Consider the following 27,775-nt stretch of genomic DNA (forward strand, 5'->3'; position numbering starts at 1 on the left):
AAATTATCCCACAAAGACAGGGATAAATAAATTCTCATAAACGTCTGTTAAATGTTAAAAGGTTGTCTTGTGTAGATTGGAAATTCTGAGGCTGAAACCCACCAGACATCAAGGATTAGAAAATGCTGCGTCATATTATTTATTATTTATTATTATTATTTTTGTAGATATATTTTTTGCAGTATTTACAGATGGACGTATGGGAAAATGGACGGTGCCTCGACACTGGACACCGGACACGTTTTCAGAGCTCATCTTACATAAAACACAGACTAGACACTCATTAATATGAGACTGTAAAGGAGAAATAAGCGAGAGAGAAAGACCTGATTAAGCTCATAGATTTAATTTCATTACTTTTATCAGCAATTTAGATGAAGGTTTTGAGTCAAAGTTTTTTGCTTCTAGCCTATTTTAATTTTTATGTATAGTTTTGGTCGTTTTTTATTTTTTTAGCGTCTTGTGATTTGGTGAAGAATCTGAGAGCAACTCATCAACATCACAGTCGTTATTAAACTTTTTATGATGTTAAAGTGGCACGTTCGACTGCTCGGGTTATTCCTCGCCTAACAGAACGCTCATAAACGTATCTGTTGTGCAAGCATTTACTATCATAAAAACTTCAGTGTTTTTGGCACGGAATGGTTTAACGTTCTTAGAAACCATTTTTAGGGTAAGTTCTTCAGGGGGGAAAAAAGCTTGGCTTGGCTTCAGATCCATCTCACATGTGTTGTGGTCACTTGATGGAGAACTTTTCTAGAATATACTTCCAGTTTCAAGAATTTATTTATTTGTCTATCTGTCTATCTATCTATCTATCTATCTATCTATCTATCTATCTATCTATCTATTTATTTATTTATTCTAAGAAGGTTGAAGCCCAGGCATCTCATGTATATAACCAATAAGGGAGTTAATGCTCTCCTATGAGCGTGTTGAGCTTCTGATGGTCTGTGAGTTACAGTGTAGCAAGATTATAAAGCCAAACAGTAGCTCTGTGGAAGTCTGTGGATATGAACTTCTGACCTTCGCAGTAAGTGCTGAGCTCGCAGACTAATCATAGGTTTTGTCTTCAAGCACTTAATCAGCTTAAATATCCAAGAATAATGAGGCACGAGACCTGCGCAAAAATAACTGCAGTGTGAACGACAATAACAGGAAAGTGTAAGTGATCTACTGCTCGATGAATGATTTGATGAATAAAGGAAGCAGAGGATGATTTAATAGAGTTAAATGCTCTTACTCTCCAAGTGTGTCATATTTTTCTAATCTGTAGCGTTGCAGTATTTCACAATCCTCTTCCCCGAGCAGCAGAATTTCACAACAAGAAGTTTATTGGTCCATTAAAAGCTATCGAAAAAGTTCTCCAAAATGTTTACACAATGCCCAATATACAGCAACCGTCACATTCAAAATGGCTGCCACGTCCAGCTTAGGATTGTGAACACATATCTACAGTTTGGGCAGTTTTCAGACCGCAGAACATCACACTCGCTCGCTCAGCATCAGGACAACACACACACACACACACACACACACACACACACCGAGAATACACAGCTGTATGATGCGATACTTGGGGAAGTAATCACATTAGTAATGTTTCTAGTCCGTGAATCCTGATCACAGGATCGTATATAAAATCGACAATACATGTCCGAGCGAGCAGCAAAGCGGCCGCACAGGGAGACGAAATATCAGCCGGCTTCTTCGGCAGAGCAGTCGATTCCGGCGTAGGTGAATTTCTCATACAGCGTCGTGTTCACGTATGTCTGAGAGAGAAAGAGAGAGAATGAGATTAGCTGTAAGAACTGATATTGTGAATTGATTTATCTCAAATTTTTAGGGAGTCAGAGCACAGGGTCAGGGACGGGTTAAGGGCCCCAGTAGGGGCAGATAGGCAGTGCTGGGGCTCAAAACCCTGTCCTTCTGACCAATAAATCAGACTTTCAGTGATAAAATAATTACTTTATACCGATCTTCAAGGTCCTGTAAGTAAATTTCCATTAAACAGACAGACTGGAACAGCAGTGAACTGGTAAAAAGTGTTAAACTCCTTCAACCTGACATAAAAAAAAGCTGTGACTGTTTCTCTGACCCGAGCCACATAGAAACCAACACATCATGAGGTTCATCTGCTTTTCCACCGGCTTTTTTAGACACAACTAGACCCGGATCAGGGGGTCGATTTATCTTCTGTTAAATAGCAAAGGCAATTGACAGGAAGTTTATTGTTCGTTCCGTTATTTTACTGCATCTATAGTAACCATTAATCCATAGCAGCCACTCCATACAGGCTGAGATCGAAGTTTTCTATATGAAGAGTTCTGGAGAGGAAAGTGATAGTGATCTACATGTAAATGAATAAAAAGTGTGTTCTATCACATCATTCTTTAATAAATAATGAATAATTAATGCAGTCATGGGGGCACGGTGGCTTAGTGGTTAGCACGTTTGCCTCACACCTCCAGGGTTGGAGGTTCGATTCCCGCCTCCACCTTGCGTGTGTGGAGTTTGCATGTTCTCCCCGTGCCTCGGGGGTTTCCTCCGGGTACTCCGGTTTCCTCCACCGGTCCAAAGACATGCATGGTAGGTTGATTGGCATCTCTGGAAAATTGTCCGTAGTGTGTGAGTGTGTGAGTGAATGAGAGTGTGTGTGTGTGTGTGCCCTGCGATGGGTTGGCACTCCGTCCAGGGTGTATCCTGCCTCGATGCCCGATGACGCCTGAGATAGACACAGGCTCCCCGTGACCCGAGAAGTTCGGATAAGCGGTAGAAAATGAATGAATGAATGAATGAATAATGCAGTCACTGGCAGAGGAATAAAACTCTTCAAACACAAGACTAGAGTTTTGTCGCACTGTGTGTTGCTGCTTCACCTTTCTCTCCTCCAGCATGCGGTTTAGCGACACCAGGATCTGAGCGAACGACGGCCTCTCGTAAGGCTTCTCTCTCCAGCACTGCCTCATCAGCTCATAGCTACGAAAAACAAAGCAGAACATTCAGAACTTTACATACAGAAATCCGCCTCAGGAACCAGCACAAAAAGCCGGAAATGAGCTTCTGGTTCTTTCGTGGTTTGATGTATCTTAGTGTCAAAATTCCGGTCGGTTCATCCTCCAATAATCCGTCATCGCTGCCACACTGTATTCTTCTACGTGTTAAATAACAATGAGGTCTATAAACACACACTCACACTTCGTCGTCACAGTTGAGAGGCTTCTCCAGGCGATAACCCTGAGGCAGTTTCTCATAAAGCTCAGCGCAGGTCATGCCACAGTACGGCGTCCCGCCTACAAAACAAACGTAATCAGTATTAATACACGTATTAACACAAATCTTAACCTTTAACGAGAATACCTACGGAAGGAAAAAGAAGTCATGTTATTATGTCTGTGTTTTACTGTACTGTACGTTGTAGGAGCAAAAGTTTGTGTACCCCAACCATCACATCCATATGATCATACAAGGTGGGGTGGAGTTTGTTTGTTTGTTTTGTTTTTTTTAAACCAAACTGTTGCCACAAATTATATCGAATGCTTCGTTCGCTGTAAAATTTCAATTTCCCTTCACTAGAGCTAAGAGACCCAAACCTGTTCCAGTAGCATGACAATGCCCCTGTGCACAAAGCACCTCCATGAAGACATTTTGATCAGAAGTGTATTGAGCGTCCTGAATCTGGAAAGTGACGTCAAGATCCATGTATGCATGTGATGGTCAGGTGTCCAGAAATCATTCATATTGTGTATATAATATCACCAACAAAGAAATAATACACAGCAGGGGTGTAATGCAGTTATAGGAAAACAATGTGATCGTAATACTGCCCTGGAATGTTTTTTTTTTTTTTTTTTTACATCGTAGTGTTACGTCCCCCATAATATTGTTAGTTTTTTTGGAAGGGTGTTTTGTTGTTGTTTTTCTTCCCTTCTCTTTTGCCCTCACTTTTGTTTTAACAGGTCAGTGTGTGTCTGCCAATCACAGCGATGCATGGTGATGACAATGTGCAGCTCCACCAATGGGGGCGCCCTACGTGGGATTTAAAAGGCACACCTGTGCAGGAGGCGGGAGCTCTCTGGCACGCGGCATCTTTTGTTTGTCTGGTGGTTGACTCGTGTGGTTTTTGTTTTGTCCTGTACCATCCTTGTGTTAATTTGTTGGTTAAGTCTGTGTTCTGTGCTGTATCAGTGTTCCATGCCTCATTCTGGTCCTGTCTCTCTGATGTTTCCTACCGACTGTTATCTGGCTGATTAAATATCAAATCACACCATAAACGGGGAAAGAGATAGAACAGGTAAGACATCTTGTACACATGCAACACTGCAACACATGTACACATGCAACACTGAGCTACAGCTACTTGTTTAGAACACTAGGTTAGTGACACGTGCCACCCCTTGTATTTTTGTTTCTAGTAAGTGTAGTGTAGTTAGGGCGTCTTGCCTGCTGAAGATGTTTCTTTTTGATTAACGTATGGTTTATCGTGACTGAGTTAGATTAGAAGTTTTGTTTCCGGTTTAGTAAGATTGTTTTGTTTCTTTCCCTGAGTTGGCACGGTCTTGTTCTTTTCTCTTGTCCCTGTTTTGATGTGAATTATTTTGGGTTTTGTTTTGTAAAAATTATAATGTATATAGTTTGTATATAATGTTTGGACTGTTTGGTGATGGTATGGTTCACTAGAATAAAAGACACTATTGTGGACTTGGTGGTTTCCAGTTAGTGCTTATTTCCAGTACACGTTCAGGGTTTTAATGTTGCACCCTTGACCCCTAGGCACATACAAAAAGGGTTTGTAACACGTAGCAACTTGTCTGCATTAAAAATGTGATTAATTGTCATGTTACTAAACTTCCACAAACAAAACCTAATCACCTTCTGACCAATCAGATTTGTTCACTCACCTAAACTCACCACCTCCCAGAGAAGCACTCCATATGACCACCTAAAGGTGAGAGACAGAAGGTCTATAGATTTAATTCAATTCAATTTATTTATTTATTTAGCACTTTTAACAATAGACATTGTCTCAATGCATGTTACTACACTATGTATCTCTAACATCTATCCATAATGAACAAGGCTGAGGTGAAGGTTGTGAGGAAGAACCCTTGAGAGGAACCAGGCTCAGAAGGGAACCTCATCCTCACTTCCAGTTTCAAGAATTTATTTATTTATTTGTTTGTTTGTTTGTTTGTTTGTTTGTTTGTTTGTTTATTTTTTAAGAAGCTTGACTTTCTCTGCTAAACAGGATCTGGAGTTTCTTACACATCACTGTTGGTTGTGTAAACACTGTAGTTCAGAGATTCTATGGCCATCCATCGCACAGGTAATCGGCCCTGTATACACACACACACACACACACACAATGGGTTCTCTGATTATCTGTACAACATATAAGCAATGATATGATTATTTGTGTAAATATGATCACATCAAAGTAGGAACCTAACAGGACATTACCATAGTCTTCTTCACGTACACCTCTTGTCCTCGCGAAAGCCCAAAATCGGCAATTTTTGCCACAAAGTTTTCACCCACCAGGATGTTTCTGGCTGCTAAATCTCTGTGGATGAACTACAAGAAGCAGCAAATCATTCTTCTTAAAGGAACACACTCACTGTCAGATTTCAGCCCGATCTTTGTTTACAGCAAGCGTGACGTAATCCGTGGGCAGACGTCGGAAACATTTTAAAGAAAATTTCTTTTCTTTCTTAAAAATGAATTCTTTTTTATTTTATTTGGAGACAGAGCTATTTTTGTAAGGGTTGGATTTGTAGTTGTAGTGAAATTGGTGGAACCTTCTGGAAAGTTCTGCTGTTCTTCTGCTGAAGAACTGCTGAAAATGTCTCAATTGTACTGTAAGGATTTTTTTGCCTCATCTAGTCGGGTACGGACCGAATTACACAACTACACTTAAGCCCTATTGGGACGGGACTAGTTTTCCAAACGACGTTTGAGTTAGATTTTTTTTTCAGCCGACGTCTGTCATTTCATGTATGGATTCGGACGGGACTAACATCTCTGTTTATTACAGAGGTAGGAGTGTCTGTGTTTTACATGTGGACGTTGCACAAGACCACATGTCCAGGATGCGTGGATTGCGTATGGTCATATGACCGATCAATAGTAAACTGGCGGCGACTGGATTAAATCCGTTTTTATATAATTTTCACTTTACGTAATTGTCTATAGAAATGAAAGTACTCTTACCTGAAACTGATATTACAGTAGCCAGTCTTAACAATTTACGTGATTTGGCTCTTCTTGTTGATTGAATTTTTTTATTTCTTCGCAGGGTAGCAAACACATTTACTGAAATTTCTCTAACGACCCCCTGTAAAACTAGTCCCGTCCGAATAGGGCTTTAGACTATCGTTTGTTCCACCGGGTTTTGTTTGGTTTCGTTGATGTTATTACACTCCACTGTGATGGCTAATGTGAGGGAATTATATGAAAGTAGACACGTGTACGTGTTTCAGAAGTGTTTCTGTTTTTCTTTAGAATATTGGGGCGATATATTCATAGAAAAGTTCCAATAAAATAAAAATGTTTTTTTTTCCACACAAATGTTTTGTATCTTCAGAGTAAATGTAGATACCAAACCCATTTGTGCTCTCTGAGATGATCCAAGTGTTTGTTCATTTAAAAAGCAGCTCAGATTTGATCTACAGATTATCATCAGTAGGACAAACCCTGAGTCCTGATTTATTTTAGATCAGACTCACAGACACAACATAATTCGTTTGTTTCTACTGACTGAAAATGTCATGATTTTAAGTCCATTTCTGAAGATTATTGATTTCAGGTTAGACGGTGACTGTTGGATTACTGACCTGTTTCTGGCTCAGGTAGTCCATGCCTCGAGCAACGTCGGCAGCGAAGTGTAGGAGCTGCTGTGAGGACAGCGTGGAGGCCGTGCTGTTAGCGATAGCGAAGGCCGGGTCTGTTTCCAGCACGCGACTTTTCCTCAGGAAATCAAGCAGGTTGCCGTGAGGAGCGAACTCGATAGCCAGGTACAAATAACCTGAGACAGATGCAGAGTTCAGCTGTGGTTAGTCTTCATTTGTTCTGAGGTAATTCTTCATTTCATGATTCAAACTAAAGGAACAGAGCTTGAACTCCGAGTAGTGACGGATACACACCTCGGTGCTCGCAGGCTCCCAGCAGGTTAATGATGTTGGGGTGATGACCCAGTTTACACAACACCTCCAGCTCACCCGCAAAGTCTCTGTGATCATCTTTAGAAGCGTATTCTGAGAAACAAAAGATTTGAATAAGTATTTACAAAAAAAAAGACATCATCTGAACACAAACAAACAGCCCAAACCCATTTTTTTTACTCTCAGCCAACTCTCTTAGGAGACAGAGAGAAAGAACAAGCTCCCATTTATCAGGATTTAAACTTGCAACACTTTTTCACTGATAAAAAAAATTCCCAACTTTTCTCAATTTCTTAAACTCTTAAATTGAATTGAATTAAACTCAAACCCTTTATATTTATATAATATTGTCACTCTGTGCAGTAGGGAGTGATCTGACATATATTATATTATAGATAGATAGATAGATAGATAGATAGACAGACAGACAGACAAACAATTAAATAAATTGTGTATTGTGGCTGAATTCTGGCTAAATCAATAATAATAAAAAGAACAGAAAAAAATTAAAAATATTTTTTAAAATATATTAGTAGAAAATCTAATTTCCTCTCATGTTTATTTGGAATGTAGGGGTCCCACAGCAGTAGATTTCTTTATTCCCAAATAGAAAAAAGACCACCGAAATAGTATATATATGTATATATATAATGAGAGAGAGAGAGTGTATTACAGCAGGAGAGTATTAAAGAGCTCTACACTCCTGACCTTTCATCCTCTTGATGGCGGCGTCCATCCTCAGGCCGTCCTTCTTGATGCGAGCTTTAAGCACCTGGCCGAAGTTTCCCTCTCCGATCACATCCTGGAACTTGATGTCGCTCCACTCCAGCATGGGATACGACACGGCCTGCGTCGAGCTCGTCACTTTCTTCTGAGTGTTTAAGGACCCCGAGCTAAACTGGACCACGGGTTCCTCTCTCTGAGAGACAGGAGACACGGAAGTTAGAGACAAAACGTATGTGTGATGGCCGAGTCTGTGTCCGTGGGATCAAATAGGAAGGTTGAGTAGAAGTGCGCACAGCTACATGCAAACACAGGACATCATCATGGTGAGGTGTTAAAAAAAAGTTTAAAAGCTTTTTGTACACAGTGATCTAAAGTTCAATGTCATATGTTACTATTAAATCTTGATCAATGTAACATTTGGAGCAGAAAATAAAGCAGTTTTCTGAACACACACACACACACACAATTCCAGTTTCTTGTATATTTCTATGAATTGACTTTGACTCAAGCTGTGTTTCTAGAACATCTTTTTATTTGTCAATATAAGACTTATTACTCAGCAGTAAGTAGTTTTCTGATCTCACACACAGACACACACACACACACACCATGCGTCTCTGGAAGTTGGCTCTCTTGAGCTGCAGCACGATGCAGAAGGCCAGCAGGATGGTGAGGCAGGTCATTCCAGCAGAACCCAGAATGGCATAAAACAGCATGTTTCCATCAGCTCTGAAGCCGTACAGCCCTGAGACACAGAACACATAACGCCGCTTTAAAGAGAACTACATTGTGTACAATTTGCTGTGTGTGTGTGTGTTTGTAGGACTCACGTGAGCTCTCCTGAACCGTTAGTGTCCTCAAAGAGACTTGCTCCTTCTTCTTGCTCTCTCCCATGTTGTTAATAGTCCAGAGCATCAGCACATACTCAGTGTCAGCCCTCAAACCCCTCACCATGAAGTGCATGTTATTCTGGAAAGGCTGCACCCCCAGATCCACCCGCTGGCTGTACGGCGCCTCCTCTGCCTCCTGGTACCGAATGATCACCTTGGAGATGGAGTGGCCCTCGGCGACGGACCAGCCGAGGACGGCCGAGGAGTCGGTGATGTTGGACGCGGAGACATCGGACGGAGCAGGGGGAAGTTCTGAATGAAAAAGGGGAAGAGTTTGGAGAGAAAAGAATGAGTCGAGAATGTAATATATCATTTTTCTTCTATTATAATGTGTCAGATTTTGGATAGGACTTTTTATTCTTGCAAATATTTACAAATTTACTAAAATAATTCCCGTTTTAAAACATTTATCTATTTGTTTGTTTGTTTGTTTTTGTTTGTTTGTTTGTTTGTTTTTCTTGCTTTTATATCATTAAAGATTTTCCCGAATCCACTGCATTCTGAATATTAGTCATTATTACATTAACACCATGTATTATTATGTCCGTTATTCTTTTTCAGTACTGGATGGAGGTCTGAAAGCTCCGTTTTTACTGAGCTCCGAATTTACCATCGCTGAGGGTCCAGGCGATGACCGTGGGGCAGATCTGGTCTGCTGCCCTGCTGCTCAGACTGACCCTGCACTTGTACTTGTGTCTGGGTTTCAGTCGGTGTAGCTGAAGGCTGGTGGAGTTTAGAGGCAGGCTGAAGGGCTGTGCGCTGTTTACGCTGCCCGCCTCTTCACACACCACGTTATAACACCAGTCGTCTTTAGCCAGATCCGTGACAGGGGCAGAATCCCAGGAAAGTATCAGGGAGGTCTGATTCAGCGGGGTTAGTTTCAGCCCTGTAGGCAGGGACAGATCTGTGGGACAGAGAGAAATGAGTGTCGGTGTGGATTGACATGAAATATCACACATGAGGATGTTTTTTTTCTTTCATTAAATATGGAATAAATACCAAAGATAATCTATTACTAATTTAATTAAAGAAATTAAATCAATACCAAAAGTCTTAACTGGAGGAATGCAGAAATATAAGAGAATTAAAATATTTTATTGATAAATGTAATACAAAGATATTGGTAATTACTTTCTTTTTATGGCTTTAAAAAAATAAACTTTGGATTGGTTTAAGGTAAAAAAAAATATATATATATTCATATTTTAGAAATTAAAAAAAAATCCTGCAAACGAAAAAACTTGCTCTAAAATCCACCACTTATTTTCTTATTTTCTATAAGAAAAAGTAAAGAAAAAGAAATTCTCCCGTGTTTTACATTATTTATTTATTAGTTAGTTAGTTTGTTTGTTTATATATTTGGCAAAGCTCTATAATACTTATTTATATATAAAAAATATATATATAAAATACATCATTAATTATTTTATTATTTAATATTGGGTCTGGGCATATCTTATATACATTTTAATGTGAATATCAATTCATTATTTATGTTATTTTCAAACATTATTTATTATTTTATTTTGTTTTATTTTATTTTATTTTGATTGTTTGTACAGCACTTTGGTGAACACCTGCTGTTTTAAAAAGGTGCTCTATAAATAAACTGATTTGATTTTTTCGATTTGATTTATTTTTAAAGTTAAAAGTTTAAAGCTAGCTTTTATTCACTTTTGGGAGGCAATATGTCATGAAGTGATCTCTCTCCCTCTCTCTCTCTCTCTCTCTCTCTCTCATTCTGTGTATGTGTGTTTGTTACCAAGCTTCTGTGTGTAGAAGATCGCCAGAGGTCCTGGATTTCCGCTCCCTCCGGGTCCTTCTCGACTTAACTGCACAAATGCAACGTACTGAGTCATGGGGTAAAGATTCTCCAATTTCACCTGAGAACCAATCACTTCACACACACACACACACACACACACACACACACACACACACACACACACTTCAGCAATCATCACTACACCTTCACATACACTAATTATTCCATGTAACACACAAATACACACGTGTGCACTATGGGGCAAAGAATTTGTGTATTTGAGTTAATTCCCTCTTCACTGTTGTAATAAGCTCCAATTTTCTGAGAAGGTTTTCCGCTAAATGTTGAATTGTGGTAGTGGGGATTTGTGTTAATTCAACTACAAGAGCATTATTGACATCAGGCACTGATGTTGGGTTCAGTTGCTGTTCCAGTTCATCCTGAACGTGTTCAGTGGGGTTGAGTCCGAGTCAGGGCTCTCGAGTTCTTCCACACTGAACATCTTCACACATGTCTTCATATAGCTTTGTGCACAAGGGCATTGTCATGTTGGAACAGGAAAAATTGTGTGAGTCCAAACTCCTTTGTACCAACAGTTTGAGGAAGAACCACATACGCGTGAGATGGACACGGGGTGCACAAACTTTTGATCCTATGCTGTATATACAAACATAACTATAGCTACATATCCGACTGAAAATACAGTCTGAAACACGTAAAATGGACCGAACAGTTCCTGAGTAAGGAAAATCTTCCGAGAACCATTTGTCCAACAACAACAGCCTTACAGAAAAGTGACATCATTCACATTGTTCTTCTGGGCCATTATTTATTTTGGATCTGAGAGTAATCAGAAAACATTTTAGTTCATCAGAAAGATATTTTTAAACCTTGTTTTGAATCCGGCACACAATAGAAATCGGTCGTAAAGCGCGAGCTTTGCCGATTGACCTCTAACCTGTGGCGTGAAATATTCCACTGAGGAAAGAGGGTATGAAAGAACTGAATGTTTGCTATAGAGACAGACGATAAAACGACATGAATGACACTTACATAAAAATGTAATAAAGACGACGAGGAGAAAAGGCTGTTACCTTCAACCGTCTCCCAGGTGGACACATTGGCCTGCTTGTAGGTCAGATTTACTGAGGTGATCGGTCCGTCCCCAGTGTACTGATCCTTATTGACCTGCACTAGGAGATGGTACGGCCCACTGCTGTTCAGGGAAGGTGGGTACTGGGGCTGCGGAGGAACTGAAAGACAAAGGAACGTCAGGGTTTTAATCTCTGAGCTCAGAGCGGTTATCTCGTCCTGTCGAGCAACACTTCATTAACTTCATCTGCAACAAAAAGTCTGAGTCTGAGATCCGTTCGTCATCCAGCAGCTCCGTCTGGAGCCCGGCGTCTCCCTTTAACGGTGAGATTTGGTTAAAACAAATGTGTAAAAATTTCGATAAGGAGCTGAGAAGAGAGCTTTTGTCTGAAAAAGGTTTTGTCTGCTTCACTGAAAAAGGTTTTGTTTGTTTGTTTGTTTGCTTGTCTGAACTTCAAAAAAAAAAAGACATCCGCTAGAATAAAAAATAAATCAGTAATAAATAGTTTGAAGTGAACTGAGAAATGTTTGTGAACAAGCAAATGAATATATAATATTATTTTTTTTAAAAATCTCTTATTAAAAGTGCTTTAATGAAGTATTAGCTAAATGTACAGTCACATTAAAGGTGGAAAAAATTTAAAAAATTTTAACTGCGATTTTAACGGGGGGGGGGGGGGGGTGTAAACTTTTGATATCAGTATAAGACTGTGGAAACTGCAGCAAACAGACCTTTACTTTCTAATCTAAGCTCTTGGAGAAAACTGAACACAGTGAACTTCAGACCAGTGAATTCTTACCTTTCACTCTGACGCTGAAGCCTTTCTCCACCCGAACACCGGTGGTGTTCACCTGACACACCCAGCGCCCATCGTCAGCCCTCGTGATCCCGTCCACCCTGAACATGGACGTACTCTGGTGATCCACCGTCTCCGTGTCCGCAGGCTGGTCCAACACGAACACAAAAACGGGAAAAGTCTTTATGAGAAGCTTGTAGAGAAACCAACCGCCAACAAAAAACGAGATCTGTTCCACCTCTAGTGTCTGTCGACCGGGAATGTGACCTGTGTGCTGTTACTCACAAAGGTCACGTTCCTGATTACTGACTGCCGCATGTCTTAATGTGTTCTTTCACAACTACGACTAAAACCTGAAGACACGTTTGACGGCTAGCCGACCGATTAGCGGCGTAGCATGTCGACATTCATTCATTCATTTTCTACCGCTTATCCGAACTTCTCGGGTCACGGGGAGCCTGTGTCTATCTCAGGCGTCATCGGGCATCGAGGCAGGATACACCCTGGACGGAGTGCCAACCCATCACAGGGCACACACACACTCACACACTACGGACAATTTTCCAGAGATGCCAATCAACCTACCATGCATGTCTTTGGACCGGGGGAGGAAACCGGAGGAAACCCCCGAGGCACGGGGAGAACATACACAAGGTGGAAGTGGGAATCGAACCCCCAACCCTGGAGGTGTGAGGCGAACGTACTAACCACTAAGCCACCGTGTCCCCTGCATGTCAACATGTTGGACTTAATTCATTCCAAGTGGTTTTTCACCTTGGGGGAAATTTGAAAGTTTTACAGCATGAACCTGATTCATGAGCCTTAAGTTCTGACCGATTCTATGTAGCGGCTCAAAGCTCAGTGAGGAACACTGGATCTTACGTATACGATGTTCTTGTCTGGTCTGAGCAGGATGATTTCTCCATGTAAAGGTGCCGGCTTGCTGTTGACGGAGCAGTTCACGGCGTACGGTGCTCCAGAGTTCAGCTCTGTGTCTTTCAGGTTGCTTACGATGTCTGGAGCTTTGACTGGCAGGAAGCAGACAAGTATAAAGCTTTTCTTTCTCCTGTCACAACAAATCAACTGTGTGATATTAATGTTAATGATTTCTACTCTTGCCTTCTTTCTCACATCGAGCGCCATGCCTTCCAGCACACACACACCCTCTGAAGCGGTCACAATAACCTCTCATGTCACACACACACTTCAGTTTACAGCCAGCTCCGTAGTATCCGGGTGCACACGCTGCGGACATGAACGGTAAGAAGTTTCTATAGGATCGAAATGAGCCTCTATTCAGGAGGATAAAAAAAAGAAAGAAATGAAATTGTTCTTACGTTCGCTGCAGTTCAGTCCTCTCCACCCTGAGGCGCACGAGCAGCCGTACGGGTCTCTGAGGCAGAACACCAGAGAGCGACACTCTCCATCCATACAGCGCTCCTTACACGTCTTCCCAAAACGGCCTTCGCCACACACTGCACACACACACACACACACACACACACACACACACACACACACACACACACACACACACACACACACACACACATATACTGTAAAGATACATCACATCACACACACACACACATATATATAAGTATCACACACACACACACATATATATATAAGTATTTGTTTAATTTCCATTTATTAATTGTGTGTGTGTGTGTGTGTGAGAGAGAGAGAGAGAGAGAGAGAGAGAGAGAGAGAGAGAGATTATGACTGGTGGTGTTTATTGTAAGTGTTTGTTGCCTTTTTTGGACTCCTTTATCATTTGTAATGTTGCTCCCATATAAAACAGTTCAGCACAAGTCCAGACATGTTTAGGGTCACGATTGAGGACGATGTCCCGTCCAGAGACAAGCTGTTTCGTGTGGAGGTTTTGTTCAAACCGACCATCGAAAATACCCTCGCTAATGAATGTTTTTTTCATTGGTTGTTGCGTTAAATCTCACCCAGATACAATAGTGGTATTTTCTGATTGGCTATTGTGTAGCCTCTCTTTTTTTTGATTGGCTGATAAGTGTCAGGCTCGACTAAGAACTGAGACGCTCTTGATTCCTGCCCGGTTCCATAGAGACAGCGGTGCGGACTGATACATTTTGTGCGCTGCGGCTTAGTAAATATATGATAAATAGTCAAAAAGTTTTTATGTGTGAGAAATACGATGTGTGGCGAGAGAGCGTGAGAACACCCAACTGCATGACTGTCACTCTCAATGCGTGACTCTTGACAGCCCTGAGTTTATTTCTAATTGAAATGTACAGTATGTAATACACACAGTACAAAAGCAATAGAGACAGTGCACATTGTATAAAGTGACATTAGAGTTTAATCCTAAAGCCTGCGCCTCAGTAAATGTGTGGTGTATTTACAGCACTAAGGGTGTTACAGTACCTGTTTCACAGGTGGGACCCTTGAACCCAGGGGGACAGATGCACTCTCCTGTTTTATCATCACACACTCCTCCGTTAGTGCACGCTGGGCAGAGTTTAGTGCAGTCAGAACCCCACATGCCTGCCTGGCAGCCTGAAAACACACACACACACACACACACACACACACACACACACACACACACACACACACACACACACAGGATTTTACCACCACGTACTACAGAAAGTTCTAGATGTGTGTGTGCATACGATACTGAGTAAAGCACTGACTCCTGACGATGAGATGAGTGATGGCGGAGGTGGACGGGCCTTCTGACATGTAGCGAATGGTGTACAGTCCTGCGTGGGATCTCTTCACGTCACTGATGAGGTAGGGAACAGAATCCATGATGTCCTCTTTGGGTACGGAGTGAGCGAAAGCCAAGTCTTTGTTCCCGGCATTCTTAAAGGATTGCAACACTGTTTTAAGGACGAGTTCAAATAAACAAGAATATTATATTAATATTGCATTATCATATGCTTGTTTAGACTGCAGGGCAAATCCGATTCATTTATTCAAATCGAACAAATCAGATCAGATCGGTTTCATATAAACATACGAGTTGCCGTACAGTAAGTGTGTGAACTTTTGCTGTGTGAGTTGTTTGTATGAAGCAAATCTTTAGGAAACCTTCCGAAGAACCCTTGAAGAACCCGTAATAGATATGCATCGATTAGGTAATTGTGTGGAACAGGATTTAGACATTAATGAGGTTTGGAAAATGGAAACGGAAAAATGTGAGAAACCTCAGAAGTCGAATCGAATTCGACTAGAAGTGAAATCGTTCAAAACGGTTTCGACGGAGAGAAGTTCCCTCGCTCGCACACGTACCCTCCTTATAGATCATAGTGTCTTCTGCAGCCACCTTTTTCCTCCTGTACGAGATGGTCACGTTATCTCCGATGCTGGCTGTCACTGTCAGTGCCTCGGGAAGAAACGATACTGAAAAATAGAAGGAGTTAAACGTTCCTGAACATGCCACGACGCATCCCGTTAGAATAAAACGGAAAGACTTTTCAAATAAACAAACCAACGCGGTGCTCTCGACGCGGCCAAGAATGACTACACAATGAGGTGCTCTGTGCCAGGAAATCCAAACCTACTGGACGACAGATTTCATAAACCAACCCCCTGGTCAGAGATGTTCTCATAGATGCCTTGGGGGGCTAAGAAAAACTAATTGGATCAGGAATAATCCAACGCTCCGATTTGGGCAATTTAGTAACATGATGTTGGACGTAAACCAAGGGTTGAGTGTTTGTTTTTGATGCTTGCCCCATAGCACATTCCAGTTTTATAAGAAAAAACACTGGAAATGTTGCACAAGCGGGTGATAATTGGTTTATAGGAGGAAATAAATAAGGAATTGCTTTGACTGGTAATTGATATCATGATTTAGATCAAGTGGATCCCTCAGATCTGAACTAGAAGAAGATGCCGTTATTATTGTCACATCTATATTACAGCACGGTGAAATTCTTTCTTCATATATACCAACTTTGGAGGTTGAGGTCAGAGCACAAGGTCAGACATGATAGAGAGAGTTAAGGGCCTTGCTCAAGGGCCCAACAATGGCAGCTTGGCAGTGCTGGGGCTTGAACCATGATCCTCCAATCAACAACCCAGAGGCTTAAACACTTGAGCTGGGGAAGGCGTGGCCTAATGGTTAAAGAGTTTGTCTCCTAACCCTAAGGTTGTGTGTTTGAGTCTCGGGCCGGCCACAACCGAGGTGGCCTTGAGCAAGGCACCGAACCCCCCAACTGCTCCCCGAGCGCTGCAGCATAAATGGCTGCCCACTGCTCCGGGTGTGTGTTCACGTGTGTGTGTGTTCACTGCTGTGTGTGTCCACTTTGGATGGGTTAAATGCAGAGAACGAATACTGAGTATGGGTCACCGTACTTAGCCGTATGTCACGTCACTTTCCCATGGACTCATTTTATCTACTCTAAAGTCCTTAGTGGGGGGAAAAACATTTAGTCAAAATCTTTTCTTTTTCTTGCTTTTACTGCTGCACTTTTACTCTATTCTTTCCAGATCACGTCAACTAAAATGAAATGACATTGACGGCGATCATTTCACTCGCGAACTCACCTTCACTTAGCATTTTGTACGTGTACACCTTGCCACTGTTTGAGTTTTTAATCTCACAATAGAAAGCCCCAAATATTCCACTGCGTATCTTCCAGGACGCTCTGGTTGCAGACCGGTATGTACTCTCTGCTGTGGAGACTAGGTGTTGTTGAGGCAGAGAGAACTCGTGGTCCAGAGCGAGCGAGGATGGACCGGAGGACGCCCAGTCGCTGCTCACACACAGAAGAGACGCATCTGCTGAAGACATTATGGGATCTGGATTTATCAGCGTCACGTCTGAGATGTCCAAAGCACCGCCTGAGACACAATAAATGATGTAGGTGTTTACACAACCACTCCTAAGCTCATGAATCTGATTGGTTAGATTCACAAACAAACTATTTAGAAAGGAACAAAATAGCTACACAAGGTCATACAGTATGTACATCAGGTTACATCAGGTGATTACTCAAAGCACTACAGTTCTGGGCTCTAAAGTTTCAGATGATTTATTCCCACATCTTAAACGCCATTGTAATGACTTTGGCATGTTAACTGGTAAACATAGACTTTTACTTGTTAGATACAAACCCAAATCAGCAAAGAACAGTAAATAAATCAGACTGATTTGATCTGACTGACATCTCAACTATTCCTTGAAACACTATTCCAACCTTTTAGGGTTAAAATTGACGGTACATTCGGTCGTTAAAGCCACAAATTAGAATATTAGTTGCCAAGACAAAGGCATCCAGAGCAAATAAAGATTCCTGGGAAGGATCATAGATCATATCTAGAGAAGAGCATAGTGGGCAGTAAAGCACCAAGTTTATCTGATTTATTGTCTCAGTGAACCACATTCAAGCCCCTCGGCGACTCGCTATGGTCTGGCAACTGATAAGGTTCTATAAAAGCCTCTTCAACCACAACCACAGGGCAAATCCTGGAGGTGTAATCAGGGTTCGGGTTCACCCACGGCTCTAAGTCTTAAAGCCCCGGTAAAGAAGTGAATGAATTGATTGCTACAGTAAGCTAAAGGAAACTTATATTAACGTATTAAAATATAATGCTAAGGTCTACAGTGTGTTATAGAGGCAGCTGTCTTTTGTCTTTATTCGTACCATCTCGTATAAGAGGCTGTTTTATTATATTTTGCAAAATATTAAACGTGATTGTGTCGCTTAGGAATGTTGTCTGAAGCAAGTACACAAAGATTTGGTCACGGACTTGCTCTCTGGTCATAAATTTCATTTAGGATGAGACAGACTTCTATCGCTTGTTATTTATAAGCCTCAAAGAAGAAAAAAAGTCAGAGAAACTGACCGAACTGAATATTTCTGTTGGATTATTCTTTCTCTCAAATTGGGCTCTGAAAATCCACAAGGGTTCTTTATTATTTTTTCAATTTGGTTACAGGAGCAGAAATCACAACCTAATGTTAGCCAATTTGAAACGCGGCTCGTTTAACCGGACGGATATGATCCGATTCCTGATACCCGTGTCAGTGGAAAGTTTGGGAATAAAACAGCTTTATGGCTCTAATGAATAGACGACGTGCTCTTCCAAACATTTAACTACTGTTCATGATTTTTACAAATCTGTACCGAGCATGTAGTGGAACGGATTTTCCCGTTAATCCGACGGCTTTAAAAATAATTAAGAACCCTGCTTTAACGGATCGGTATGTAAATTACTGGATCCTAGGAATGTTTGGCTCTTTTCATACGTTCCCTCTAGGCTGGTGTCTAAACTGAACCAAAAGCTTCTGCGCAATTCGACCTACAGCTGAGTTTTTAGATAGATTTCCTCACAGACGGAGGATTAACAATGAAAAGCGAATTGCGTTACTGTTCTCTCTCGGGTCGGACTGAAGGCACCTCAGCAGCTTTCCTTTTTAAACACTACACATTGTAAACTGTTAAAACACTCTCTCTCTCACTCATTTTCTACCACTTGTCCAAACTTCTCGGGTCACGGGGAGTCTGTGCCTATCACAGGCGTCATCGGGCATCGAGGCAGGATACACCCTGGACGGAGTGCCAACCCATCACAGGGCACACACACACTCTCATTCACTCACACACACACACACTACGGACAATTGTCCAGAGATGGCAATCAACCTACCATGCATGTATTTGGACCGGGGGAGGAAACCGGAGTACCCGGAGGAAACCCCCGAGGCACGTGGAGAACATGCAAACTCCACACACACAAGGGGGAGGTGGGAATCAAACCCCCAACCCTGGAGGTGTGAGGCGAACGTGCTAACCACTAAGCCACCGTGCCTCCCACTAAATAGCCACCGTGCCTCCCATTAAAACGTATGAAAGAACAGCAAAAACCTTTTCTAAATATACTTATACATGTATATATGTTTATTTCCTATCTACATTTTTGTAGTAGTTAACATGAGCCATGTACTTGAGGTTTATCCAATAATAGATAATAATCCAAAAGTATAGGCTCTTAGGAAAATATTTTATGATATTGTGGTGGAAATTTCTAATCTTAAGATGTTCATAAGGATTTGTTCTTCTATGCTTGTACCCGGTGTGCGTCATGACCAGAGACTGGCATCGTCATCAGTAGGTTTTAAGATTACGACAAGGGCAGTAGGGACTGGGGACGAGTTGTCCATAAACAATGTCCTATAAGTCCTCTAGAAGACCTTGGCCTGGTCAGATTAGCTTGATCAGGAAAAGCATGAGGTAATGTTGAGCCAATGATTGATGATGTTTTGCTTTTACATATTTTCTGTTCTTCTTGGGTTCTGTCTATAAATTCTTGATGTAATCAATGATCTTGGCCCTTCATCTCTCATGTTACATGTGGAGTGTTGGGTCCTGCTGCGCAGCTGAGCACAATAAATTGTGTAACTTTTTTTACTCTTGCTCGTGTCTACCAGTGTTATACTTTATTCTTTAAATCTCTCGAACCTCAGAACTTCCACAACAATATCTTCTGCTATCTAGTATAATAAATGGTTAATTTACACACAAATCTTTTACATTAGTTCATCTTGGTTTAGCTGTCTTGGTTATGACACACTGTACCTTCCTTTTCCACTTTAGACACACCAAGCGATCATCAGCAGTTACACAAGCGCCACTTAGACGCCTTGGCAAGAACCAACTCCCAACTCCATGTCCTCTCTATCGTAATGCACACACACCACTTTGGAGCTACAGGAAATGGGGTCAGCCAACAACGTAGAAAAAAGAAATCTATAATAATAACAACACTAATCAGAAAGCCTTTTGCTGTGTGCCTATTAAAAGTAAACTTTCTCCACCTACTCCAGAATCCACTGAGTACATAGGAAACACATTCTCCTGATATCAGACTTTATAATCAGACGCAGCTTTGATCTGTTTTGATGTTGTTAGGCTGAGCAAACTCACTGGAAACCTCAAACAGATAGATCTGCTTCCTTAGATAGTTTGTGGGCTTATTGTGGATTAGTTAGTGAGGATTGCATGTGGGTATATCTTACTGAGAATGTTTTATTGAGTGAGGATTATGCAATAGGGCCCTTGAGTCCAGTTCATGGAATTTGTTGAGTAGGGCTTAAATTGTAAGGTTAATTGAGTATGGTTTATTCAGTAAGGTTAATTGAGTATGGCTTATAAAGTATGGTTTATTCAGTAAGGTTAATTGAGTATGGTTTATTCAGTAAGGTTAATTGAGTATGGCTTATAGAGTATGGTCTATTCAGTAAGGTTAATTGAGTATGGCTTATAGAGTATGGTCTATTCAGTAAGGTTAATTGAGTATGGTCTATTCAGTAAGGTTAATTGAGTATGGCTTATAGAGTATGGTCTATTCAGTAAGGTTAATTGAGTATGGTTTATTCAGTAAGGTTAATTGAGTATGGCTTATAGAGTATGGTCTATTCAGTAAGGTTAATTGAGTATGGTTTATTCAGTAAGGTTAATTGAGTATGGTTAATTGAGTATGGTTTATAGAGTATGGTTTATTCAGTAAGGTTAAAAGAGCATGGATTATAGAGTATGGCTTGTTGAAAAAGATTTATTAAATATGGCATTAAGTGTATGGCTTAAGGAGTATTGTCTTTTGATGAAGGTTCTTTAAGCATGGCTAATGGAGCATGGTTCATGAAGTAAGTTATTGTGTCCAGAGTGGATGTGGAAGCCAAGTGAATCCATGAACAGCAAGTCATTGAGTTTGTGATTTGGAATTAAATGTGAAAATATGACTAATTGTTTCTTTTAATCGCTTTGCACAGGCTCTGAAGAGTTTTGGAAAGTTACTAGTGTGCAAAGAGGGAAACCTCGCCCAGCTATTGTTGTGGCAGGAATAGGCTAGTGCAAAAGATCTATGCTAAAGGGGTGTGGGGTGTGGGGGTTTAACACACACACACACACACACACACACACACACACAAATGAAGGTGAGCAAAGTCTCTGTTTTTAGGAAGGCATCAGTCACTAATCCATGGCATTATGTAGACTTTGTGTCTGTTTGTGAACAATAGATACATAAACACAGATAGATAATGGGAAATTCGAGCATGTCTCTCTGACTCCTAATTGTTCCTAAAGCCTGCCAAAGTTTCTCTAGGACTTTAACAACCTGCTTGAGTGTGAAGAGCTGTCAGACTCCAGAACAAATCGTCTTCCTTCGTTTCTGCAATCACAAAAGAATCGAAAACAAAATCTAAAAAAATGCCCCACGAGGTGTCACGCTCTCGGCCCCGTCTCCAGATCTGTGCTTCATGATTGAAACAATTCAGCTCACAAGCATTAGAGATTATGTGTGTAAATGCCTTTACATGGCCAGCTGTCAGAGACAGATGTCTAAGTTTTTTCACAACCAGCATTCCCCAAGAGGTTACGGCACATGTCTGTGACTATTCTAATGAAGGAGCTGCTGATTAGGTAAAGATGAGGTTTGACAGAATAACTGCTAATCAGATGACACACGGATGATAAATGGAACATGGTGAAAAATGAAAATACCAAATATATCCTCTTATTAGGAATTTAGCAACACTGCAAACTCTGTGGGGAAGTTGTAAATGGTTTAAACTCAAACAGCTCAGAGAAATGAACAGCTCAGAGAAGTGTACTGTTTTGAGCATGTTCGCCATTCCACTTCCTTATATGGGCAGGGTTTCCTGTTCTTGGTTCTTATTTATTGTCCTAAATTCCCAGGTTTATTATTCAGCTATTTGCCTTGAAGCATAGTCTTTAGTAACAGCTATGAAGAATTCAATCATCACAGAGAAGATAGTGAGGAATGTAAGTATGGATCCTCTGACGTTTCCCAGGAGAAGGTGTTAATTATTCCCACCTGTCATGTGTTACTTCTCCCTGGTTCACTTTGTGTTTGTGTCTATTTCATGTTTTCTGTGGAAAAACTGCATTGTCAAGCCACTGAAACCAAACCATTCCTGGTTGTTAGCATTTAGCATTTTACGGTTCTGACGTCCGAACATATTAATTTCCCCTTAACCCTTTCTGTGCTCTGATCACTTGCTCTGCTAATTTAAAAGTCAAACTAAAGTCAAAGCTCCAAGCTGCCTTTGTGACCGATTCTGACCATATGTTTCTGTAGAATTCGGCATTTTCCATATTAACGCCTGTTTTTTTTTTTTTGGTGGGGGGTCACGGAGGCATCGAGGTTGAGAAAGTCAGCCCAGAGATCAGTAGCTCCAGTACCATGTTCCAGCTCCTCATCTGGAATCCTCAATCATTCCCAGGCCACCTATGAGATATAACCTCTGGGTCTCCATCCAGTTGGAGGAGTAATTTATAAGGTCTCTAAACTACATTAAGTGGCTCCCTTTGGTTCAGAGAAGCATTGTACTATGAAAATGTTGTTCTTACTGTATCAAGGAGAGTAACAAGAGCAACACTGCAGAGGAACCTAATTCCTGGCCATATGTTTTTGGTCAGAACTCACAGCTCTGGTCCATCAGTGAGAATAAGGACATAGATTGACTGGTAAACTCCTAGAGCTCCTCTTTCATGGGTTATTTATTCATGGGTTATTTATTTCTTTTCCATTAAAAGTATCACAGGTTCATTTACTTTACTAGAAGACTATAAATAATGATGAAGTTAAGAAAGCGAAGGCTCTACTACTGGGTCTCAAACAAAATTGTTAGAATGAACAAAGGCTTTGCTTATCTTTCGTTTCAAAGAAGTACAACATTGGCTGGATATTGTTGTTGTTGCTGGAGTGATTAGTGGGACTTCAGGGAGAGGAATCGAGCACATGGTTATTGAACCAGAGGCTCTACAGTACACACATGTTAATTTCTATAGTATAGAAGGGCTTTTGGAAGGCAGGAGCAAAGGCTAACAATGCGCTCATGAAAGACTCTAAATTTACATTAGACTATTGTTTTAAAGGTCAACTGGACTGTAATTCTACATTCTGCAGAAAATGAAGGAGGCATGAACGAGTGCTTTGATTGTTCTAGAATAATATTTCTAAGCGTTCGGCCAAACCGCAGAACTGTAGATGCTTTGTGCTGTAAATGGACGTAAATTCGGCACATTTGGAATGTAAAATTAAACCAGGTCAACCAAGTTTAAATAAATAAATAAATTTTAATTATACTACCAGAAATGTGCAACGACTTGCTATGTTTTCAAGATCGTTTTTAAATTAAAATCATAAAATTTCTTTTTGAAAAATCCAGTGATGACACAATAATCAGCAGTTTTGATTTAGTAAAAAGAAAAATAATAATTAATTAATTAATCAATCAATCAATCAATCAATCAATCAATCAATCAATTAATAAATAAATAAATAAATAAATAAAACCAGAACATGTGCACATTGTAAATCTATTCATCACTCTTTTTCTTTCTTTCTTTTTCTTTCTTTCTTTCTTTCTTTCTTTCTTTCTTTCTTCACTTGTAGCTGCTTCAATGCACAGTGTTTTTGTTTAGTTTTTTACTGTTTTTTTCAGTTTAAATTATTTTTTATATGTTAAAGAGCTTAAGTTTTGTTTTGAAATTTTTGTAATACCAACATCTGAACGAACTTAATGTCAAAATGTTTTTTTAAACGGACATTCAGGCAAAAATGTAAGCATGTGTTGAAAACATATTCAACACATGCTTACATTTTTGAAAAAATATGTTTTCAACACATGCTTACATTTTTGCCAGCACATTCACATACATTATCAGCATTTGTAGTATTCCCTGTCGTGTTCAGAGAATCTGGTTTATAATAAAAATTGTCTCCTCTCTATGACACATCAGATCACTTTGTTGGCTCGATTCCTCAGAAAAACCCACACAAAAAACCCCACATAATAATAACCAGATCTCCAACGATCACATGACGTATGGGTGTTATAGCGATGAGATAACGAAGGGTAGAATTTTTCATCTCTGTTGATAATCTGAGGTCTAGAGCTACAACACTGCACAACAGAGCACCTTACGTGTATCATGACTAATGCAAAGCATATGGTGTAGAAATTTAACAAAGTAAGTAAGGTACATTCAATTTCTAATTATATGCATGATACAAAGTGGACTAACAATTTTCTTTTTCTTCCCAAAAAATCAAACGCAAATCTTATATAATGTAATGTAATAATGTCTTCCTGTCACTTACAACAATCATTAAATGTGTATATAAAGCTTGGAAGGAAGTAGCAGAGATACCTCAGGTGAGTTAGTAACTCTGGTGTGACTAGTACAGCTAGCATGTGTTGCTAATCAGCCAAAGAATCAAGCACAATTAGAACTTTAAAATGTAATTTAAGCTATCAGTGTCCATACGAATTAGTGCGTTTAACTAGTTAGCCTTTTGTTTACATTTTGGTAAGTTTTCTGATTAATACTGGATAAGCCACACCCACAAATGGCAAAATTAACAGTTGAAACACGTCAACGTGTGACAAACAACAAGCATAAATACAGCATCAACTTAAAATTCTCACAAACAACATGTTTTTTTAAAAAAGTAAGAAGTGAGGCAGTCAGGATTAATTGTTTTCTGGCAGTCCTGCAATTTGAACTTACAACCTTTACTAGAAAAACGGCTCAGCAACCCTGGGATTAATTTCAGGACTAATATCACGGTTCCACAATATATTATTATTTAGAGTAATTAACCTCTTCGTCTAGTCCAATTATGCTAACGACAAAGGACGGAACACAAAATGGGGATTAGCAAAATGTTGATTTATCCTTAAATGCTATTAATTATTAATGTAAAGTTGTTTAACAAGCATGTTTCTGTGCTTCTATTGGCCGAACATTGGGTATAGAGCTGAAATGATGAAACAAAGGAGGTGTGTGGTCATGAAGCAAATTGGAGAGAGAGAGAGAGAGAGAGAGAGAGAGAGAGAGAGAGAGAGAGAGACAGACAGAGAGAGAGAGAGAGAGAGAGAGAGAGAGAGAGAGAATGACAGACAGAGAGAGAGAGAGAGAGAGAGAGAGAGAGAGAGAGAGGTTTCTCAGTAATCCTGACAGGTCATTACACCAAGACAGCAGCTCATTAAATAATCAGTTACGCTTTTCCTAGCTGCTAGTCATTGTCTAAAAGTCATGGGAAATGATCACAAATGATCAAAACATGTTGTTTTTAGTGCTTATCGCTACGTTCAATTGCTGAGAAATTAAGGGTTATGATAACTGATGTGATCTAATTTAATCACTCACTTACACATGGTGTTATGCTTTTAGCAAAGGACACTGTGGGAAAAATAGTTGCTCAGTGTAAAAGCAATGTAAGGGTCCTATTCGCAGAAATAACGGTAAAAGAGCTAGCATGAAACAACCTACTAGCTCAATAGAGCAATTAGAATAACATCATATTATAAACTGTACCTTAGTTATATTTTGGAGGATAATCCTAACTAGCTAGTCAACTGTCTTTCGGTTGCAAACATATTATGATCTATTTTCTTGTCAGAATGGGACTGTTAGCTAAACATTCAGTCAGCGAATTAAACAACAGCTAGCTAGAATTTTGTGTGCTGGTGTTACTGGAAGTTACAAGACTGTACCACATTATTTTAGCCTTTTCTTAGGCAATAAATATGGAGTGTTCATTCCACTGGATGTGACTATTGACATTCTTATGTGGAGCATAAACCTTCACCAGGACCTACAGGTAGGTAACAAAAAAAAAAGCGAAGCCACAAAAGTGCTACTTGTTTTATTAGCTGTGTCTCATATTACAAGACAAATAAACCTTAATTGCTCAGTAATTGTACAAAGTGATAAAGCACAAAAACCCCATGTGTTAATCATTCATGAATCAGGATAATGATTTCCCATGACCTTTAGATAATAACAAGGAACATGTCAGTGTGATACAACTGATGGAAATGACCAGCATTAGACTCAGTTTTAGTTCAGAGCAGACTGACCGAGACACAGTTTTATCTTTAATACCTGTGTCCACTTTAGGGGATTCCAGCTGCTCTTTGACAATCTGACTGCAATAATGAACGATGTGTTTATTCATATATCCGTATGAATATATGAGTTCTGGCAACAGTCTCGATGGAAAACACACAAATAATCAGCAATCCCAGGGCTGATCCATGAAGGTTGCCAGCACTTGCACTAATCTGTGGATAATCCATGAATCTATCCATTAATCCTAATTCTATTCTGTCTTTAAATGTCCATGCTTTTTAAAAATTTTTAATACCTTAATTTTAATACCTTAGGTCCGTCACATACGTTCGATCTATAAACTGTACTTTTCTCTAGTCTACAAAGAAATCACTGATATATTAACTAAATATCCCAAACCAGACAAAACAACAAGAGAAACAGATAAAAACAGTCGAAACAAAACTGAAGTGAATTAACAGACGAAGGAAAATTGGTAGAATTAAATATATGAGAAAATCATTTGAACTGACCTGTAAATAAGCAGCCCAGCAGACAGACTGTAACCAAGACAGGCGGCTGAGGCATATTTGCCCGGCTGAGGGGCATAAACAAGTAGCGTGTCCACATCCACAGAGTTTCAGAGCTCAGACACCCCAGGAGAAGCAAAAAGAAACATAGACATCCCTCTTCTACTATGAAGCACTAGAACTCTCTCTTTCTCTCACTGTTCTGTCCAGGCACAGGGAGTAGAAGTTCCTTTTTCCTGTTCCTCCCCCCTCTCTCTCTCTCTCTCTCTCTCTCTCTCTCTCTCTCTCTCTCTCTCTCTCTCTCTCTCTCTCTCTCTCTCTCTCTCTCTCTCTCTCACCAGTGAAGATGGCTAAGGCAGCATGCCAAACAATCGCATATAATTAGGCACTGCTTAAACCCTGAAGGGAGTGGTCCCCATGTTGACCTTACCATAGAGGAGGGGAGAGAGAGAGAGAGAGAGAGAGAGAGAGAGAGAGAGAGAGAGAGCAGGAGAGAGAGAGGGAGAGACTTAGAGAGAGAGAGAGAGCAAGAGAGAGAGAGAGAGAGACATAGAGAGAGAGTGAGAGAGAGCAAGAGAGAGAGAGAGACAAAGAGAGAGACAAAGAGAGAGAGAGAGCAGGAGAGAGACAGATATATATATACATATATACAGAGAGAGAGAAACAAACAAAACACTGAAGGAAAGGTCATCAAACATGATAGAGGTGTGGTATTTATTCATTAAAAAATTGGGGTAAAATAAACTTCCATTATGTTTTCATGCCATAAGTCTCCTAGCTCAGTGGTTTATAGAGTGGAGTCTGTGAGGAATATTCCGGAGGTCCATGACTGTTTTGGCTAAAGTGGTGGAACTCACGACACACTAATACGTAGGGGTCCAAGCACTAAATTCAACTCAGGCTTAATATTTTCTCTCTTTATTTTTTTTCTTTGTAAATTTATTGTGAGTAGCTGAAGA

At 40.3% G+C, this 27,775-nt stretch overlaps 1 protein-coding gene across 1 annotated transcript; it reads right to left on the reverse strand.

Annotated features, from left to right (window-relative positions):
• Window positions 1-126: 126 nt before the first annotated feature.
• On the reverse strand, window positions 127-27,031 carry tek (TEK tyrosine kinase, endothelial). The gene is made up of 23 exons (XM_027144454.2): window positions 26,820-27,031; window positions 16,964-17,260; window positions 15,704-15,814; window positions 15,103-15,291; window positions 14,831-14,962; window positions 13,768-13,905; window positions 13,550-13,675; window positions 13,313-13,458; window positions 12,434-12,578; window positions 11,636-11,794; window positions 10,539-10,673; window positions 9,387-9,680; window positions 8,717-9,028; window positions 8,495-8,631; window positions 7,869-8,079; window positions 7,143-7,253; window positions 6,834-7,024; window positions 5,461-5,574; window positions 5,266-5,336; window positions 4,902-4,942; window positions 3,197-3,293; window positions 2,880-2,979; window positions 127-1,772 (listed from the first exon to the last, which is right to left on the reverse strand). The coding sequence occupies exons 1-23, from the start codon at window positions 26,914-26,916 to the stop codon at window positions 1,698-1,700; spliced, it is 3,429 nt and encodes a 1,142-aa protein (XP_027000255.2). The 5' UTR covers window positions 26,917-27,031; the 3' UTR covers window positions 127-1,697.
• Window positions 27,032-27,775: the final 744 nt, after the last annotated feature.

The sequence above is a fragment of the Tachysurus fulvidraco genome, chromosome 26, assembly GCF_022655615.1.
Source record: "Tachysurus fulvidraco isolate hzauxx_2018 chromosome 26, HZAU_PFXX_2.0, whole genome shotgun sequence".
Lineage (NCBI taxonomy): Eukaryota > Metazoa > Chordata > Actinopteri > Siluriformes > Bagridae > Tachysurus > Tachysurus fulvidraco.

Excerpts from the sequence above, each read along its gene's own strand:
- tek (XM_027144454.2), bottom strand. The coding sequence starts at position 26,916 with ATGTGGACACGCTACTTGTTTATGCCCCTCAGCCGGGCAAATATGCCT. Across the intron at positions 14,963-15,102 it reads CACTCATCTCATCGTCAGGA|GCTGCCAGGCAGGCATGTGG; the intron begins GTCAGTGCTTTA and ends GTGTGTTTTCAG. Across the intron at positions 13,676-13,767 it reads AGGACTGAACTGCAGCGAAC|CGTGTGCACCCGGATACTAC; the intron begins GTAAGAACAATT and ends TCATGTCCGCAG.